This window comes from Typha latifolia, chromosome 9 (assembly GCF_019914945.1).
Source record: "Typha latifolia isolate L0001 chromosome 9, TyphaL0001v2, whole genome shotgun sequence".
NCBI lineage: Eukaryota > Viridiplantae > Streptophyta > Magnoliopsida > Poales > Typhaceae > Typha > Typha latifolia.
This window is the reverse complement of record NC_133094.1, coordinates 7998515-8017658: the sequence shown is the minus strand read 5'-3', so window position 1 is coordinate 8017658 and position 19144 is coordinate 7998515. Positions and strand designations below refer to the sequence as shown.

The window sequence follows — 19144 nt, the reverse complement described above, 5'->3', positions numbered from 1 at the left end:
CACTATGCTGGGTTATAATTCTGCACTCTGGTGTTCATTGATGCTACTGCACACGGACTTGACGACGACGTTGCCCCACCATAAGGAGGGCAGAGATGTTGCCCCACCATAGGGAGACACGGTCGATGAGGGGTGGGGAGGCATTTTAGAAGAGGATGAGATCGTCATAGTTAAGGACGGTAGTTAAGCGAAGGGATGGGGGAAGGGGAGGTCAATACGACGTTGAGCGCGGCGTGGGAGTCAGAGAGGTGGCGAGGGAGGAGGTAGGAGAGGAGGGAGGAGAGAAAGACCTCGGGGTTAAGAAGGAAAGATCGGATCGGAGGCCGAAGATGAGCACGTCGTAGAGGTCAGGAGTAAGGTTAAGCAAGCGGAGGAGGTTGAACGCAAGCTTCTTGTAGACAGCGAAGAAGGGGGAGTCGATGTTCTCACACTACGGGGTCATAACCCCGCAGTATGTGGGTATGCAGGGTTATAACCCTAACTTGGGTATGCGGGTTAGAATCTCGCACTGTGTAGTAATGTGGATTATAAATCCGCATTGTAATTGTATGTAGGGTTATAATCCTGTACTCTTCTTGATTATAACCCCGTAGTCTGCTTCGTTTTTACCCTCCTATGCATATCTGTTTAATGCTGGTGTTATAACATTTTTGCAGAATCTTCTCTGTAAAGAAAATAAAAAATTACACAATAATATACCATTTAAATATCACACTTTGCTCCTCAATGATTGCTCGTTGATCGAAAATGATCACCTTAGTTGCCTCTTGTTGGTTAATCGAAGAGATGGGAGAGTGTGCTCCTACAAAGAGACTGTGTGCGAAGCTTGGTCGTAGTGCTTCGTCAAAGAAGTGGTGTGAAGTGTGGTCGCAGTGCTTCGTCAGAGATGTATGCAAAAGTTGAGGGAGCAGGTTGAGGGAGCTCGACAATAGGCTCGATGACAGATGCCATGGCTGACTTTCTAGAAAAGAGAGAGAGATCGAAATCACTCTATAGCTTATAATTTTAAGGTATTAATAAATTAGTTTTTAAAAGTTATATAAAATAAAATAAAAGAGAATATTAAAATAATATACTAGAATAAGATAAAATATTATTTAATTACTACACCCGGATATGAACCTATTCTAAAAGAAACCTATTGCTATTCCACAAGTGGGAGGGGGCCTAAGAAAATACGAGCAACATGTGCAAGAATAATTAATATGGGTTTCTATTCAAGTCTCATCAAATCCCATCGGTTTTAACCCAATTAATTACGCAGGACAAGCTATCAAGTCCACTACTCGTGAGTTCAAGGGGCAAACTTAATTTCCACTAGAGCAATGCGGATTAAATTTCATAAGGATCAAAATAACACGAGATAGTACGAGCTAGAATTCAAATGACTTAAACAAGCACAGCTGGATTAAATTTCTTGCAACCTAGTAACAAGTTATGCACATGCTACCGTAAGCATTTCAGCTTTACTATCTTTGAAAGAAATGTAGCATTTGACTTCAGTACTACATTAGAAGTACAACAGCCGCTACAAATTGGAAATAAATAATTTCCCTCCTCGTAAATTACAAGCAACTCACTTCCAAACAGCCAGAGGATAAAAGGCACAAAAGAATGTTACTAGGGCTACCCCAAGAGCTAGTATAATCTCAGACATCTTTAATACCTGCAATGCTAAAAAACTACAGTAAAATAAAAATTTTAAAAAGAAAAACAGCCAGTTTCATCACACCATGGGAGAAGAGAGAAGCCACTCTTCTGCCAGCCAGCTCAGATCTCAAAATTCACCTTCTAGTATCTTCCAGCAGGAAAGCTCAAACTTGGCAGGGTTGTATAACAAGACAACTTAAAGTCGTCCCCATCTACATTACAACATGAGCTTTCCCATAGTATCTGTTTATGTAAGGAACCTGCATAAGGTAAAACAGCGTATAAGAATCCATCTAATCTGAACAAGATATACCAACCAGAAAGCATTTTTTAGGAGCGACATTGGCTTGTCCAATGTCTACTGACATTTCTTAGGTGGTCTGAAGCACTCAAAGTCACCTCAACAGATATTTATATTCTTCATAATTGGGAAAAGTCAGACTCATTGTCTCTACTATAACAGAAAGATGGTTGCAGCACAATCTGACAACTAAAGCAAGAACTTGTATACCTTTACTTGGCTTATATCAGGTGTATCCGGTGTTTGTACAGGGTAGAACTTATAAAACCGCATATTTTCAAATGCAGCTTTTGTTTGCGGGTCCATATCTTCAATAGCTTTTCTCCGGGCTTCTCTAGACTGCAGATACATTGAAACAGGAGTATTAAAAATAATAGAGTGCCTTTCATCTTAGAACAGGAACATATATGAAATCTAAAACTTGTACCTGCTTTTGTGCTTTCTTTCTCTCTCTAACCTGCTCCTTTACATAATCCTGAGAGCAAAGACATACATAGCAGATAATTATAATAAATAACAGACTTGAATATGTGCAAAGACCATCTCTTGGGCATGGTCCATTGGAAGGTTTACAAGTTACAAGCATGCAACTAACATAAATAGCAAGTACTAGAGAAGCATGCCTCTTAATTTAGTTGAAGTACCTTGAATGCATCTTTCTGATCTTCTGGAAGTGCCTCCTCCTTAATAAGTTCAGTAGTAAATTCCTGCATGTTGTGAAAAGTATATTTATAGACTAACACAAGTAGACCAATGTTCAAAGTGCAAACAAGACGTTACAACATAATATAGCTATAACAATGCAGGGTATTTGTAATATATAGCTAGAAAAATGCAGGTATATAAATACCTCAAGATCATCCAAATCCCAGTCAAAGTCACAGACAATCTGCATAGAATGCATGGGTGCATTAAAATTCTGAAATACTATGAGATTACATGAGAAGTAGTTAACATTTTAAGTGCAAACCATGGATTGAGAAATTTTCAATAGCCATTCAGAGATCACATGCTCAAAGAAGTGATAAAAAAACCGAAAAGTTATGGAGCCTAACTAGGTATAAACGGCATCATGTTCCAAGCAGCAGAAATGCATCAAATGGCATATGAGATGCAAAAATAGTTTCTATAGAATTTGTAAAGATGACAGTTTTTTGTCCACTCTAGCGTGAAAGGAGCTTTTACATGTGAAAAATGAAGAGGCAGAGATGTTAACTCAATATTTGTGCATCCACCCCTTGCAACTATTATGGAGCAGGCAGCTTTCCTACAATTTCTTTTTACCGCAAGTAGCAACTTCGACAGAAACCTTCAGCAAACCAAACCCAACTGATCAAAAGTGAATGCATTTGCTTCAAGGGGCAAATCAGGAATAGGCAAAGGCAGATAATCAGGTGGCTCAATCAAGTCATACTTGAATTATACGACCAGCATCATGAAGCTACCATTACAATAATAGATGGTTAATGTCATCTCACTTATTGGGTGGACTAAAATGATAAATCTAGAGCCTTCGCTTCTCCATCTATTCCCTCCTCTTGCCTCTCATTTTCTTCTTCTTTTAACTCTCATTTCCTCCTCATCGTCTTCCTCTTTTCAAAATCTTTCTCACCTCCTTTCACAACATTAGAATTCAGACTTCTCTGAATCTCAATTTTCTTTCTAATCCCTGTCAATCCCCTCCCCTTCTCATCGATTTGAGACATCTTCGTTTTCATCCTCCTCCACCTGCCAGCAGTATTCATCCATGCACCAACCTGCCAAGGTGCCCCTCTCTTTATACTAATACTAATCCACTGAACTCGCCTTAATCCTTCTAGCTTCTCACTTTTTCAAAACTATGCCAAAGTAATCGGACAGTGAGGACCCTTTATTCCCCTGATCTAAAAACCATAACTAAGTGGTCCTTAATCCAAAAGAGTGAACAAGTTGACTGACTCACACCAAACCTACTAGCTCCTCTAGGAGCTTACATTCATGGAGAAAGCAGCAGCCACATCAGAATTTAATAAAAAGACCAATATATCTTGTACAGCAACAAAAACCACATAGATCTACAGGTCAACTGCTCCTTACTCCAGTTAGGTAGATCTTGACCTGATCTCTGCCCAACCTACTTCCTCAGCTAAGAAGAGCAACATGCTAGCAGAAAGTAACAACTTTAGCTCACCTAATTACAACATAATAAAAGAGACAATAGGTAAAACCTTGTAGATCCAACTTTCGCTCGATGTATATACTAAATGACATTACAATAGATGAATTGCTAAAGACAAAATTAACTATTAGAAAAGTAAAGAAGTCATCTTCACGAAAGGTAAGAGTTATTAGAAAATTAACACATTAATAAAAAATAAGTTTGAACTCACCGGAGGTTCTAAGGGATACATGATATTAACAACAGTGTCTTCTTCATCATCATCAGCTTTCAGAGGCTGGAAATCTGCCAAACATCATATGAAATTTGCTAGTTAAGTATGGATTAAAACAAAGAAGTCATAAAGATTATAACTGATTTTAAGTGATAAAGTGTTACTTCAAATGAATATCCAATAGAAGGCTTCAATACAAAAGCAATGACACAATAAGGTCAGACTATAGACATTTTGTACAAATTGTTGTTTTCACATTAAGGGCAACATGAAAGAAGACACAGCTTCAAGTTTAAATAGGTGGATCTACTAGTTATAAACTCTGTTTGCTATAATTACAAACACAGTTGAAAGGAGAATAGTATTATCAAACCATATGAAACTCCAGAAAAACAGAAGATGCATTAGCTGATAAATCTGCAGTTCTTATCAATAACTGAACGAAAATTTGATCAAAAATATTCCAATAATGAAATATTAAGCCAAACACAATAATTATGAGCTCCTTTACTCATGAGATGCTTGAAGCAAAGGAATAGGTAATTTTCATCAATTATGTTCACTACTCAGGCAAGGCATGTTAACGTCGAGTTCGAAACTGGATTAATAGATCTAATGGGCTGACCGTAGGGTGTAATTAACCCGAGCTTGATCGAGCCTAGCTCCAATCAAGCTTAAATTGAAATTAATTTCGAGCATATATTTGTGATCAAGCTTGAATTAAAATTTGTTTAATTCGAGCCAATTTTGAGCTAATTTTGAGCTCGAGCCGAGCTTGAGTCTAAACGAGCCAATCAATAAGCAATTTTAAGCCTTAATCAATTCAAGCTAAATTTCGAGCTTGATCAAGTTTGAATTAAATTAAGATTAGATTTGAATCAAGCTTAAAATAAGGCCTACTTCAAAAATATAAACTAATAGAGATATTCATGTATTTAGAAAAGATATGACAAGATCAAATTTTAGAATTAAGCTCTATAGGATCATAATACATAACAATCAACATAAGTAAATATTAAAATATAAAAGAATTATAGTATAGCATAGAAATTTTAATAATATTATATATATAGTATTTAATAGTTATTTCAAGACTTAAGGAATCTATATGATTGACCAGGCTCATGATCAAGCTTGGCTTGAAATTATTTTCGAGCCGAGTTTGATCGAGCCTTATTGAGCTGAGCTCGAGCAGAATTGATTATTTTGACAGCCCTTGTTGACTCAAAGTAAGATGTATTAAATATGAATTAAAATAATAGATAACCATAATCTCTGCATGATGCAAACCAGGTCAGATCGGATTGCATTACGAGGACATTGGATTTGATAAATTGAGTCTAGTTATCTTATTTATTCTGCTTATGTAGTTGAGTTAAAATCTAAGTAGGTTAGAGTTTATTTAATTAGCTAAGTTCGTTAACTTCTGTGCAGTTTTAGGAAAATATTCTGCAGATATTAACAATTGACTAAATATTACGAGACCACTTGAAGAAGATGGAAGACGTCCTAATCTACAACTTTTGTATTTAAAGTTTCTCTAAATTAGTACTCTATCTATGGCATAATGAAGAAAAATTTCAAGAAGAATAAGGAAGGCTGATTTAGCTAAGTCATGTTTATCTCTAGGTCATGTTTATCATTAATGTAAACCCTTAAGACAAACCTAGTTAAGCCATGTAAGCCACTAAGTAGATCATGTTTATCATTAATGTAAACCCTTAAGACAAACCTAGTTAAGCCATGTAAGCCACTAAGGCAAGTTCAATTAAGTCATGTAAGCCTCTAAGACAAGTTCAATTAAGTCATGTAAGCCTCAAAGGTAAGTCCTAGTTCGAATCGTATAAACATTTAGGGCTAAGTTCCAGTAGAACTCGTTGTACCCGACCTCTATATATAGAGAAGCTGGGCTTTATTTATCTAAGCATCCAAGCATTGAGAATTAATTAAGTTTAATTATTTTCATATTCTCGCATTTACCGTTTTTATCATAGTCGTTAGATCGTCTTCATTTTCTTAGAAGATCTAAGTTAGAAACTTAAATTCGACATCCAACCCATAGCCACCATCACCTGCAGTAGCCACCCTACCATACGGCCGTCCACCACCGCCCTTAGCCGTCTGCCACTCTCTGATGACCGCCGCAACGTCGGATATTATATTTTGCCTCGTTCTGACCTTGCTCCACTATTTTAATTATATCCTTTCATCCATACATCCGATTGACGAAAAATCAAAGCCATTAGAACCCTATCTCATGAGGCTACCACCATCTAAATTTTCATAATTTTTTTACGTCCAGATCTAGTCCATAACACTGCACTTGTTTCATATTATCACAAATCATATAATTCTTTAGATTGAAGCATTTTTAATCTCACAAATCACATAAAAGTTCCTTTTTGCTACACAAAAAGGCAAATCAGTAACCTGAGAAAATTCAAATCAATTGCAGAAGAATAAAAGTTAACTAAAAACAATAGATCTTTTTTTCATCAAATTCATATCAAGTCAAGCTAAACATGTTATGCCTCTTCACCTTTAACAGTCGACCTAGACTTAACAAGCATTTTCTTGATAAGATTATATTTCATACAAATCCATGGGTTACTAACTCAAGAATAAACTCCCTACGTGAAATCTTAACTAGAAATCCTATATGAGCAAAAATTGAAATGTCTAAGAAAAGAACTATATGAGTAAAAAAAAGATAAAAGAAAATTATTTCGAGGATGACTGAGCTCTCAATTAGGATAAAACTTAATGTTGTTTCAAATTTATAGTTCAGCCAAGAAATCATGAATATAAGAACTAGGAATTTTGCTAAAGGCTGTCAAAAGCTCAATTAAGAATTAGTGAGCAAACGTGGATAGAAGTACTAAACCAATTAGGTTTTACAAGTTAGTACTAGAAAAAAATAAAAAATTGTAAATAATTACCCATATTTTATCTAGAAAACCTCCTCATTGGCAAATTAACTCTTTCGTTTTAGGTATAATTGCAAAAGTATAATTTACTTTTTGACTAAAATGATTCTCTACTTTTCCAGAGGGCTTGTGGTATGAACACCACCATTCATCACGTTTACTCTCGTAGGCACAAGAGGAATGCACCCGTGGCTCTCTAGTTTAACGAGGGTTTTGACTAACTTTATAGGGCTATTTTTATCTTTCTATCTTTTGCTTTGTTTGCATATATAAGGACTTGTAATCCTCTTTTAATTGGCTAATGAATATTTTAAAAGTTTTCACATATTGAGTGTTTGTTGGTAGATTCCAATGTCGATGGATTCTGACACTTCGATTGGTGAATTCCCTAAATTTGAGGACTTTTCCTACTTGTTCTTCTCAAATCTATAATCAAAGAGTTTATCCTGTATCAGCTTTGGTTCAGAGCCAATTGATTTTCAGTTTATGGATACTCCACTTCCTAGATTCCACGCCGTACTACAACTTTTCTTCGTCAGATCAATCAGTCCACAAACACCAGAGCACTACAAAGTTCGTTGCCCATCAACATCAAGTTCCAGAACTGAGTTGCACGAGAAGATTATCATTGGCAAGGGACAAAAGAAACCATCACCATCACTAAATCTCCACACAAAGTTAGAAAATCTTCAAAAGTAAGTTTTATTCAATAGATCATCTTCTCTACCCATTGTAGGTCAAAAAAAGAAAAAAACAGCAAATAACGTCTCTGTTAAAATAAAATCAAAATCAAAATTCTGAAATTCATATTATTGTTTCCTTTTTATCTCTGAGTTTTGAATTTCGAAATTTCGAACTTACGAAGTTCAGATTTAGGAGATAATTGTTTTCCTTATTTACCTCAATTTGTTTCCTTAAATTTAAGATTAGTACCTTTATTATCAAAACTTTGTAAACTTCCTAAACCTCCGAAAATTTAAATTACCTTTTATTTAATTTTCAAAATACACATTTTCCCTCCAAATCAAACCCAAATCCACTTACCTAAACCAAACCCATTAATCCAAAGCCCGCTGACTAACTAAACACATTAACCCAAACCCCTCCACCATCACTTAAGCCAAAACCAAACTCAGCCCAATAACCCAAACCCACTTAACCCATCAACCCAATAACCCAAACCCACTTAACCTAATAACCCAACACCCAAACCTTCATCTTCTTCCTCCGATCTCCCTTCCCCAAACCCAAAACCCTACCATCCTCCACTTACCTCTATGCCGCTACCCCCCTACCACTAACACAAACATTGATGCTCCTCCCCACAACTTTCACCTTTCGACGGCACCCCTCCACCTTCTGTCGTCACCTTCACTATCAACACTCCAACCGACAATGACACTGCCTCACTGTCACTCCTTGCGGCCTCCGCAACCTGTGCCGCCGCCACCTTTGCTCCCTATGGCCTCTACAGCCTGCACCACCACCATTCCCATCGGTGCCTCCTACAGCCTTCACAACAACCGCCGCTGTCGTTGCCATCGTCGCCGCCGTAGCTACTATTGTCACTACCACCGTCGCCACTGACATTACCACTGCTACTGCCACCAACCACCACTGCCGCCTACCGCAGCCACTGCCACTACCGCCGCCGCCACTGCTGCCACTGAAAGTGGATTTGTAAAATTCGGTAATATCCTTCTTTTCTTTAGTGTTATTTATCAATCTTTAAATAGCAACTGTCTTTTTTTTAGTATGGATCACAATCTTGTATTTATTTCATTAACACATGCTTAAGACTTAGACTGCTACTGCCTACCTACTTATATTATTTACTCAAATCAAAACAATTAATATTAATGGTAAAACTAGCTAGGTTAGATAGAAAATCTTAACATATCTAAAACAACTATCTTGTTCTCGGAAGCGTGTACTACCGGTTTGCAACTTTCTGCTAAATCTGATGCTTTTATTGAAAACTTCATAAATGGTTGCAGATTATTCTGTCTATTACTCTCTTATTGTTCGCCGTGATCTCCTAATTTGTGTTTCATTATTTATTTTTTGCATTTGTTCCCTCACTAGTGAAGACACATTGAATGAACCTTCGTAATAATAGGGTAGTCTCTAGCACACCATCCCAATTTATCATGAAACCCAATGCTTTGTAAGATCTTCGTAGATTTTTACAAGAGTCTATTGAAGATATTATGACTAGATTGGACGACTTCAATGCCCGTCTTGAAACTATTGAGATAGGTCGTGAACAATATGAGAACAAGAGTGACATCGATGCATCCAGCATGAGTGTCAAGCGTGCCGCATCTAATACCGATACCCATCGACAAGCCCCACACTATCCTCACCATAAAAGAAGCATGAAAGAGAGCTCCCCAGACAAAATTATCATAAAGATACATTTAATCTTCACAATAATAGAGGGTTTAGAGGCAATGCTGCTTTTAGAGAATTTCAAAACCATAAAGATCAACCTATAAAGAACATTAAGGTTAAAGCCCCCATTTTTTACGGTTATTTAAATCCTGCTGTGTTTACTGACTGGCTCCGTAAAATGGACCACTTCTTTCAGTAATATGATCTACCAAAAAACTAAAAAATTAAATTTGCTCAAATGAAACTAGTCGGTTGAGCCAAATTATTTTAGCAAAGTATAGAGCAAATCCTAGTGCGATGAAATTAACCTCCATATCATTTATTAAGATGAAATAAAAGAAAAATACTTGCCACACTCTTATCTTGGTGACCTTTTGAATCAATGGAATAATTTTAGATAAGAGAATAGATCTATGAGCGAATATGTCTCCTAATTTGAGTATATATTGAGGTGTAGTGTTGTGAAGGATGAGAGAATAATTTTAGGCATGGCCTTGATAACGGCATTGGGAGAGAGTTTTCTGAGAGGTTACCTCCTTAGATCAGGTTTACACTTTGGCGTTAAACTACGAGATAGTTAATATGCAATAATTGCCTAGGCAACTAGTTGGGCGCACACATCCCAACAACGCACCGACTGGTGTAAAAACTCAAACAACAGCGATACCTTTCAATACTACCCAAACCACCGCACCTGCCCAATCTGACAAAAATGGCTCCTCTATGAAACTACACATGTTAATTACCCCCCCCCCCCGTCAATGTTACAAATATAGACAGGTTGGTCGCGTAGCCTCAAACTGCCCTCGAAAGACCCTTTACCTTGGGGAACAGGATGACACAATAGGAGAAGACAAGCTCGATAAACAAGTTTATGAGCCTACCTTAGTGACATCCACGATAGAGACGGCAATCGTGATTACGATAATCATATTATTGATATCGTTTGTTGCGCTTTGATACAATCCCGAAAGGTCGATGATTGGCGAAGGAATGCAATATTACACACTTATATCAAATGTGGGACCAAAGATTGCAAGGTTATCATCGACAGTAAAAGTTGCATTAACACCATCTCTTCTAACGTTATATCTTGCTTAATGTTAAAATTTATACCTCACACAAACCCTTATAAGATATCTTAGGCCAATGATTCCTCGATCGCCATAAATGAGAGATGCCTAATTCCTATTACTTTCTTTTTTTTATAAGGAAAGCGCGTGGTGTGATATTGTGCCGATGGACGTACGGCAAATTATTTTGGGCTGCCCTTAGTTATTTGATTGTGACGTGACCATCTTTGGACGTTCCAACTCGTACTTCTTCACTTTTGATGACAAGAAGATTTAAGATAAATCTTGTGCGACCAAAAATAATTAACAAAGACAACAAGAAAAACGCTCCTAGTAAAAAGGGTTTGCACGTAATAAATTCCAAAGAATTTGAAAAGAAAACAAAAAAAGCACTATTGTGTTTGCCTTGATAACTCATGAAGTTGAGAACCCTACCCTCACACCATCAGCTGAAAAAACAGCTCCTATACTAAATGAGTTTTAAGATGTGCTCCCGGATGATCTTCTAGATCAATTGCCTCTTTTGCGTGATATTCAACATGCAATTGATTTAGTCTCTAAAGCTTATTTTCCAAACTGGCCACACTATTGAATGAGCCCCAAGGAACATGCTGAATCACAACATCAAGTAATGAACTTCTTACAAAAGGGTTTCATTCACGAGAGCTTAAGTGCTTGCGTTCCTACCTTGCTCACGCCAAAGAAAGATGAGTATTAATGTATGTGTGTTGATAGTTAAGCAATCAATAGAATAACAATTAAATATTGTTTTCCATTCCACGGCTTGATGACATGCTAGACCTGATGATAGAAACTTCAATATTCTTGAAGATCAATCTCAAAAGTGATTATCATCATATCCAAATTTGCTCTAGCGATGAGTGGAAGACCGCTTTTAAGATAAAAGATGAGTTGTATGAATGGTTGGTGATACCTTTCAGACTATCTAATGCCCTAAGCACTTTCATGCGTGTTATGACACAATGCTTTAACTATTCATGAGAAAATTTCTTACGATCTACTTTGATGACATTTTGATTTATAGTCGAAGGAGTTTCACTTGGACCATTTGCGTCAAGTTTGTCTTGCACTTTGTGTTGCTCGACTCTATGGCAATAGGAAGAATTGTTCTTTTTTTATGGATCAAGTTATCTTCTTAGGGTTTATGCTTACATTTGAAAGAGTCCATGCCAGCCTTGAAAAGATCAAGACAATCATTGATTGGCCGAAACCACGAAACATTCATGATGTGCGTAGTTTTCATGGCCTCGCTACTTTTTATCGACACTTCATTTGAGGGTTTAGTACTATCATGTCCCTAATCATTGCTGGCTTGAAGAAAGGGAATTTTCATTGTTGTAAATCGGCAAGTAAAACTTTTGAAGAAATTAAGAGAAAAATAAATGTGGCGTCTATAATGCTTTTCCTAACTTTTCTAAAACCTTTTGAGATAGAATGTGATGCCTTAGGCATCAGGATTGGCGATGTTCCTAGCCAGGAAAGCCATCATGCTGCCAATTTCAGCAAGAAATTAAATGAGACCAAACAAAAATACTCCACTTACAATAAGAAATTATATACGGTTATTCAAACTTTGCGTTATTAGTGCCATTACTTACTTCACATGAATTTCTCCTTCATTCTAACCCCTAAGCTCTTTAATTCTTAAATTCTCAGAAGAAACTAAATTCGAAACATGCTCGTTGGATCGAATTCTTACAGGAGTACACTTTTGTACTCAAGCATAAAGCTGGGGTTGAGAATAAGGAGGTTGATACACTTAGCAGGCGAGTTAAACTTCTATCTGCCATTAGCATTAAAGTCACAAGATTTGACAAATGAAGATAAGACTATATGCCTTGTCCGGACTTTGGAGAAATTGTTCTCACTTTACTGAGTGACCCGAACGTAGCTTTGAGCAGTTATTCCCTCCATGACAATCACTTGTTTAGGACTAACAAGCTTTGTATTCCATGTACATCCATACGGGACCACCTAGTTTGGGAGATCCATGCTGATGGCCTGTCAAGTCATTTTAGACATGATAAGACCATTAAAGAAGTTGAACACCAATTCTATTAGCTAAGTCTCAAGCGTGACATAGCAAAATTAGTTGGTCAATATAGGACCCATCGACTGGCAAACCCGAAAGCAAAACACTGGACTTTACACCCCATTTCTTGTGCCTGATCACCTATGACATGATGTATGGATTATCCGTGGATTACCTTGCACCTTTGAAAAAAATGATTCTATCTTTGTAGTCATGGATAAGATGGCTTATTTCATTCCTTGTAAAAACCTCTGAAGATTCATATGTGGCAAAATTATATTTTGCCCATATAGTCAAATTATATGATCTTCTAAAAACTATTGTATCCAACCGAGATGTTCGCTTTATGAGCTATTTTTGGAAAATCTTATGGTAGATGGTTAGCACAAAGTTGAAGTTCTCTACAACCTATCATTCACAAACCGACAGTCAAACTAAGGTCGTCAATCATAGTCTTAGAAATCTTTTGCGATGTCTCGTGGGTAATTATAACAAAAATTGAGATGTCATTCTTTCTGTAGCCCAATTTGCATATAATAACTCCATCAATAGGTCTATAAGCATGAACCCGCTTAAAGTTGTTTATGGTTTTAAAGCACGCAAACATTTAGATCTATTGTCTATGTCATTTCATACTAGAGTCTCTAAGTTTGCCGAAGCATTTGTACATCATGTTCATTCTTTACATCATGAAATCACTAAGCAAATTGAGGCAAGTAATTTTTAGTATAGAATAAATGCCGACTTGCATAAGCGTGCAAAGAAGTTTAATGTAAGAAATCATGTTATGATTCGTGTCAGACCCGGACAATTTCCTTCAAGAGCTATTTAGAAGTTGCATGCTTATAGTGCTGACCTTTCCAAGTTTCGCAACGTATAAAGACAAATGCTTATGTCATTAATAGTCTCTCTGATTATAGCATTAATTGTACTTTTAATATTGAGAATTTAGTGGCTTACCAATTGTATATGAATACCCTCACTAAAACATAAATTACATCCGCTACTATTCTAGACATATCTGATATACCACCCATTATTTCTCATTTTCATCCACACTACAAGAAAAATTAAATGTTATTTTAGATTATAAAATAACATTTACTACAGAAGGAGAGGCTCACTATTTTCTAGTTCACTGGCAAGGTCGACCAGAGTCTGATTATACGTGGATCACTTGCGAGGAGTTACAGCAGCTTGATCCTGACATCTTAGAGTACTATTAGAGCCGTTCACACCCACACTCGACTGAGTCAAGTTTCTTCCTCTAGGAGAGTTAGCGTGGCACCACTATTCATCACGTTTACTCTTGTAGGCACAAAAGGGCTGCACTCGTGGCTCTCTAGCTTATAAAGGGTTTGGACTAGCCTGATTTTCGTCTTTTTATCATTTGCCTTGTTTTGTTTCTATAAAAACTTGTAATCCTCTTTTTATTGGTTAATGAATATTTTGAAATTCACATATTAAATGTTTGTTGGTGGATTCCAACGTCAGTAGCAAGGTTGACCAAAATCTAATTATACATGAATTACTCGCGAGGAGTTACAGCAGCTTGACCCTGATATCTTGGAGTACCATCGGAGCCGTTCACATCCCCACTCGACTGAGTCAAGTTTCTTCTACCATAAGAGAGTTAGTGTGGACACTACTATTCGTCACATTTACTCTCGTAGGCACAAAAAGGATGCACCTGTGCCTCTCTAGCTTATAGAGGGTTTTGACTAGCCTTATTTTCGTCTTTTTATCATTTGCTTTGTTTTATTTATATAAAGGCTTGTAATCCTCTTTTTATTAGTTAATGAATATTTTGAGATTCACATATTAAGTGTTTATTGGTGGATTCCGACGTCGGTAGATGTTGACACCCCGGTTGGTGAATATTTGGTTATTTTTTCTACTTATTCTTCTCAAATCTGCAATCGAAGAGTATGTCCTAGATCAGCCCGAACCCAAATAAGTAAAGAAATCAAGTTCTCAGCCTAGGTTAACATGACATATGCGGCAAATATTTTCTGCATAAACTAATCACCTGCTGATCAAACATTTAATGTTCCATAAAAAGAAGGGGAAAACAAGGAGGAAAGGGAACAACTAATTAAAAATGACTCATCCTTGTCACAAAGTTTAATCCATAAGAGGCAGATCAAACAAATTGAATTGCATATTGATATAACAAGGGTTGCCAAAAGAGAGATGTTAACTTACAAGGAAGGCAATAATCGTACTGTTTGACACGTTCAGTTTTCAGAAGCTTCAGCGCAGACCTGCATGAACATTCAATATATAACCTTGTATTATGATAAAAATTCTAACTTGCTATATAAGAAAAATAGAAAGGTCCTGTCATATCATAATCTAACAGGAAAAATTAAATAAAAAAAATTGGGAAGATGGATAGAGGAGCATGAGGCATCCCTATCGATGGCAATGAAACCAAATAACTTTCTAAAGATGATCCCAGCATTTTGGCTCTAGATCAAAAAAATCATATAAGCCAAGAGATTGTTATCTAGAATGACATAAAAATCCTGACATATATCTCATAAGATAGCTTCACTCTGATGTCAACTATTATTGTATTCTAATGACACATAATAACCTGCATGAAATCATGAGAACAAACAAAGTGAAAATTGTTCCCAACTTTTACATCCATTGCATGAGCTATATAGGAACACAATAGCTTTATGACCCTAAAATACTAATATTCATTTGGTTTGGGAACATTAATAGTTAATATAGCCTTTCCCGTATCCCGGAGAACAAAAGGGACTGAAATAGTAAGAACAAATATGTCAGCAGATATATTGTGCAAATGCACCTGAGAAGAAAAAGGAAGGATCATATGTACATAAAGAATACATTCTAGTGGAGACCAGAGAGTACATAACATAATTAGAACATTATAGTACTATGTAGTACGTATAAACTAGAAAATGACAAGATATTTGAAGAACTGACCTAAATAAAAATCATGGAAAAGGTAAATAAAAGAAAAGGACAGAAATTACCTTCTTTGGGTGCAACCCAGTGTATAAATTTGAGTATGTAATCTATCAACTTGACTTTGCCTATAACAAGAGGCAAGAAAATAATAATAGAACGTAACTTCTGGTAGAAAATTTTAACAGTAACAACTGGTGGAAAGCTTGAGATTCAAATAAGACAAAGCATGAAAACTTAGAATAAACATACCGGTCCTCTAGTGGAACATATGGCACCCATGCCATTTTCATTGCCTTCATCGGAATTATTTCCTCATTCTCCCTTTGTACAGATTTTATACCAATCTTATCAGATGGTGGAATAGGAGAGACCACCTGCTCAACAGATACAATGCAAGAGTTCAACAAAGTGATTACCATTAAAAATTAAAACCAACTGATACAACCAAGAAGTTACAGCATAATAAAAATTCAAAACAAATAAAGACACACAAAAATGAGCATACAAATAATTAAGAGGCAATATTAGGTCAGCTCAGAACTTCCAGTGATGAACAAATCTAGGATAAACTTATATCTATGAAGTAATACTTATGCAATATGATGAATCCAGAAACACCTACTCCAATATAGAATGAAATTATAGTATTTGCAAGTGTACTCACAAAAACTTCATATCCCACTGAAAAGAAACTTTGTTAAAGATGGTAATCACCAACAGCTATTTCCCTACATCCTCTCATATTCATCTTCATTACATTCATAACTGATACTCACTAAGTGAGATTCTATTGATTGTGCAAAAGAAGGCCATCAAGGAAAAGCTGAATTCCTATCTCCCCTCAACTTTAAGCTGTTGGAACAGAGAGAGGCTTGACTGAATATCAGAATAACAAAGGGGGAGGACAGGGAAGAGAATGAAAACATCTTATTCCGGCATGCTACATTTCTTAATTCTATCATTCCAAATCAATGTCTTTTCCCCGCTGCTCTTTCATGTACATTATGCACAACGAGTCTACAATTAAGATAGGACAAACACATGAGAAGTTTGAAGAAACATGCTTCGGAATTATTTAGAGAAAAACACACATATTTATCCGGACAAAAGTCCAATATAAATCTCAAAAATAAATTCTCAGACTCAAAATAAATTCTCAGACTCAAAATAAATTCTCAGACTCAAAATAAATTCTCAGACAATGTGACATTTGCCGAATGTTCACAAAAACCAGTGTCATGTTGGTGCAGAAGATAGGCGCCTTTCCAAAGCATTTAATATACCAAAGAAGTGACGTCCGGAATAGTCTAAATAAATGATTAATAAAGAAACTATTCTCCCAATTTCTTATTCATTGGATGGGTTCTAATTCACTTTGCACTTTCCGTCGTGAATCTTAATTAGAAATAGTACCAACTAAATAAAAATGAAAACCAAAAATGGCATGCTAATGAAGTAAAATGTATACAAATGGCATAACCTACTGGAATATCATATTTCATTGTCTAGGTGAATTAGGTTCATCATGAAGATTTTTCCACCTGATAACTGTACCTGCATATGCTAAGGATATGTTGTCTAAGAAAATTACAAGCATGTTTTGCGAAAAACATATATTCACCTCTCTATTAATCAATTATATAGATATGTTGTCTAAGAAAATTACAAGCATGTTTTGCAAAAAACATATGTTCACCTCCCTATTAATCAGTTATATAGATGATCAAACTTGACATTGTACATATGGCCAAGAACCTTAACAGAAAAATAATATGTAAGCAATATAAAAATATAGTCAAGGTTTAGTTTAAATGGGAAACAATAATATTTGGTACTCACAGCGACCACAATAGGGATAAGTATGACTTTCTGTTCGCCATTTAAAACTAATAGCTGAGCTGCAAAGCAAGACAAAGAGAAAACAAATAAGTTCAATTATTGTTACCTTATTGTCTCAATAATCATGCATATTTATTATCTTCACCAGTTAAATTTTGAAAAAGAAAATAGTTTGTGACATCTACTACTATTATAAATTTATAATGTGTAGTTAGCTACAATAAAGTGAATATGTGTAGTAAACAGCTTACGTTCAGTGCTACCAAACATATAGACCTTCTTCCCATAAAGCTCTCCTCCTTCCTCAAAAGCATTCTGCACACAGTATGTAAAGCTCACGCCACTATAATGAAATACATACCCTGAAAATTTTAACTAACAATATGATCCACTAGCTCCACCTCTAGATTAGAGAAGTTCCAATTGATCTCCTGAAGCTTATCCATATTTTCCCACTGTAAGATACAAAAAGGACACATGTTATAACAACTGGAGATAATTTATGAGATGAATTATAAAAAATATAGTAGTGCCTGGTGAAACAAAGGCAAATCGCACCTTACATGCATTTCTGTACGAATCAAGTAAAGAATTAAGAGTAACGTTTATACTATAAGAAAGTTCAGAAACAAACCTCAGTTCCAACAGGGAAAGCCGCTTGCCACAGATCCTCCTACGTACAGAAACAATCATTCCAAATAAGAGGATACCATTCTTATGAGTAGACCAAAATAAGTAAAATCCAAAACACAAATGCCTAATCACAAGGAAGCGTGCCAGCTGAAAAACAAGTAGGTTTCCCTAAAAGTATGGCGATTTCTACACTGAATTGAAAATAATAATAATAATAATAATAATAATAATAATAATAATAATGATGATGATGATGATGATGATGATGATGCTGATGCTGATGATGCATTTAAGGGATTTTATACAGAAATTTGATTCATAAACGGAGTAAAGAATCCGCAAAAACCAAATCGAAAACCTAACCAGATTCCTCTTCTCGGGGAAGAACTCGGGCTCCTGCTTGGGCTTAGGAGGGGCCTTGACGCGCTTCCCCTTGCTAGTCGCCTTGGTCGACTGCTTCGGGAGATCCTCCGGTGACTTACTGCTGCCCTTTTCGTCCTTCGTCGCGGCCCACCTCTTCTTTGCCGCCGTCGACGCCTTAGGCTTCCTCATATCTGAATCCGATCGCCGAAGCTAGGGTTAGTATTAGGGTTAGGGTTCTGGGAGGATGAAGAGAGATACGGAGCGAAGGAAGAAGACGGGGGATCTGTGCTTGAGGCGAACGCGGTCTATCCCAAATTTGAAGAGGGGAACTACGGGTGTAAACGAGCCGAGCCGGCTCTAGGTCAGGCGCGGGTCAAAATTATTTTCAAGCCTAGTTTAATATTTAGGCTCGGCTCAGCTCCGCTCCGCTCAACTCTAGTCGAGCTCGAGCCTGAGCCCAAGCCCGAATCCGAGCCAAATTGGAGGAGAACCGATGGAGTAGTAGGTATATAGAGTATATAGAGTATTACCCCCATAGTCTGAACCCTCCATTACCCCCACAATGCACAGTAATTTTTTTATATAGTATAGAT

General features: G+C 36.5%; 1 protein-coding gene across 2 annotated transcripts; it reads right to left on the bottom strand.

Moving 5' to 3' along the window:
* Positions 1–1447: 1447 nt before the first annotated feature.
* Positions 1448–18879, bottom strand: LOC140795444 (protein HEAT INTOLERANT 4-like). 2 transcript variants are annotated; one of them, XR_012110300.1, is made up of 15 exons: positions 18552–18851; positions 18190–18228; positions 17957–18010; positions 17807–17870; positions 17556–17614; positions 15966–16090; positions 15782–15841; positions 14976–15034; positions 4321–4394; positions 2802–2840; positions 2596–2658; positions 2379–2426; positions 2162–2290; positions 1789–1910; positions 1448–1666 (listed from the first exon to the last, which is right to left on the bottom strand). XR_012110300.1 is itself a non-coding variant. In XM_073147997.1 (14 exons), the coding sequence occupies exons 1-14, from the start codon at positions 18738–18740 to the stop codon at positions 1863–1865; spliced, it is 1050 nt and encodes a 349-aa protein (XP_073004098.1). In that variant the 5' UTR covers positions 18741–18879; the 3' UTR covers positions 1448–1862. The 2 variants fall into 2 exon arrangements, 1 of the variants encoding a protein (XP_073004098.1); XM_073147997.1 differs by having other exon boundaries at positions 1448–1910; positions 18552–18879.
* Between the last annotated feature and the right edge of the window lie 265 nt (positions 18880–19144).

Excerpts from the sequence above, each read along its gene's own strand:
- LOC140795444 (XM_073147997.1), bottom strand. The coding sequence starts at position 18,740 with ATGAGGAAGCCTAAGGCGTCGACGGCGGCAAAGAAGAGGTGGGCCGCG. Across the intron at positions 17,615-17,806 it reads TATGTTTGGTAGCACTGAAC|CTCAGCTATTAGTTTTAAAT; the intron begins GTAAGCTGTTTA and ends CTTGCTTTGCAG. Across the intron at positions 4,395-14,975 it reads GTACGATTATTGCCTTCCTT|ATTTCCAGCCTCTGAAAGCT; the intron begins GTAAGTTAACAT and ends GATGTTTGGCAG.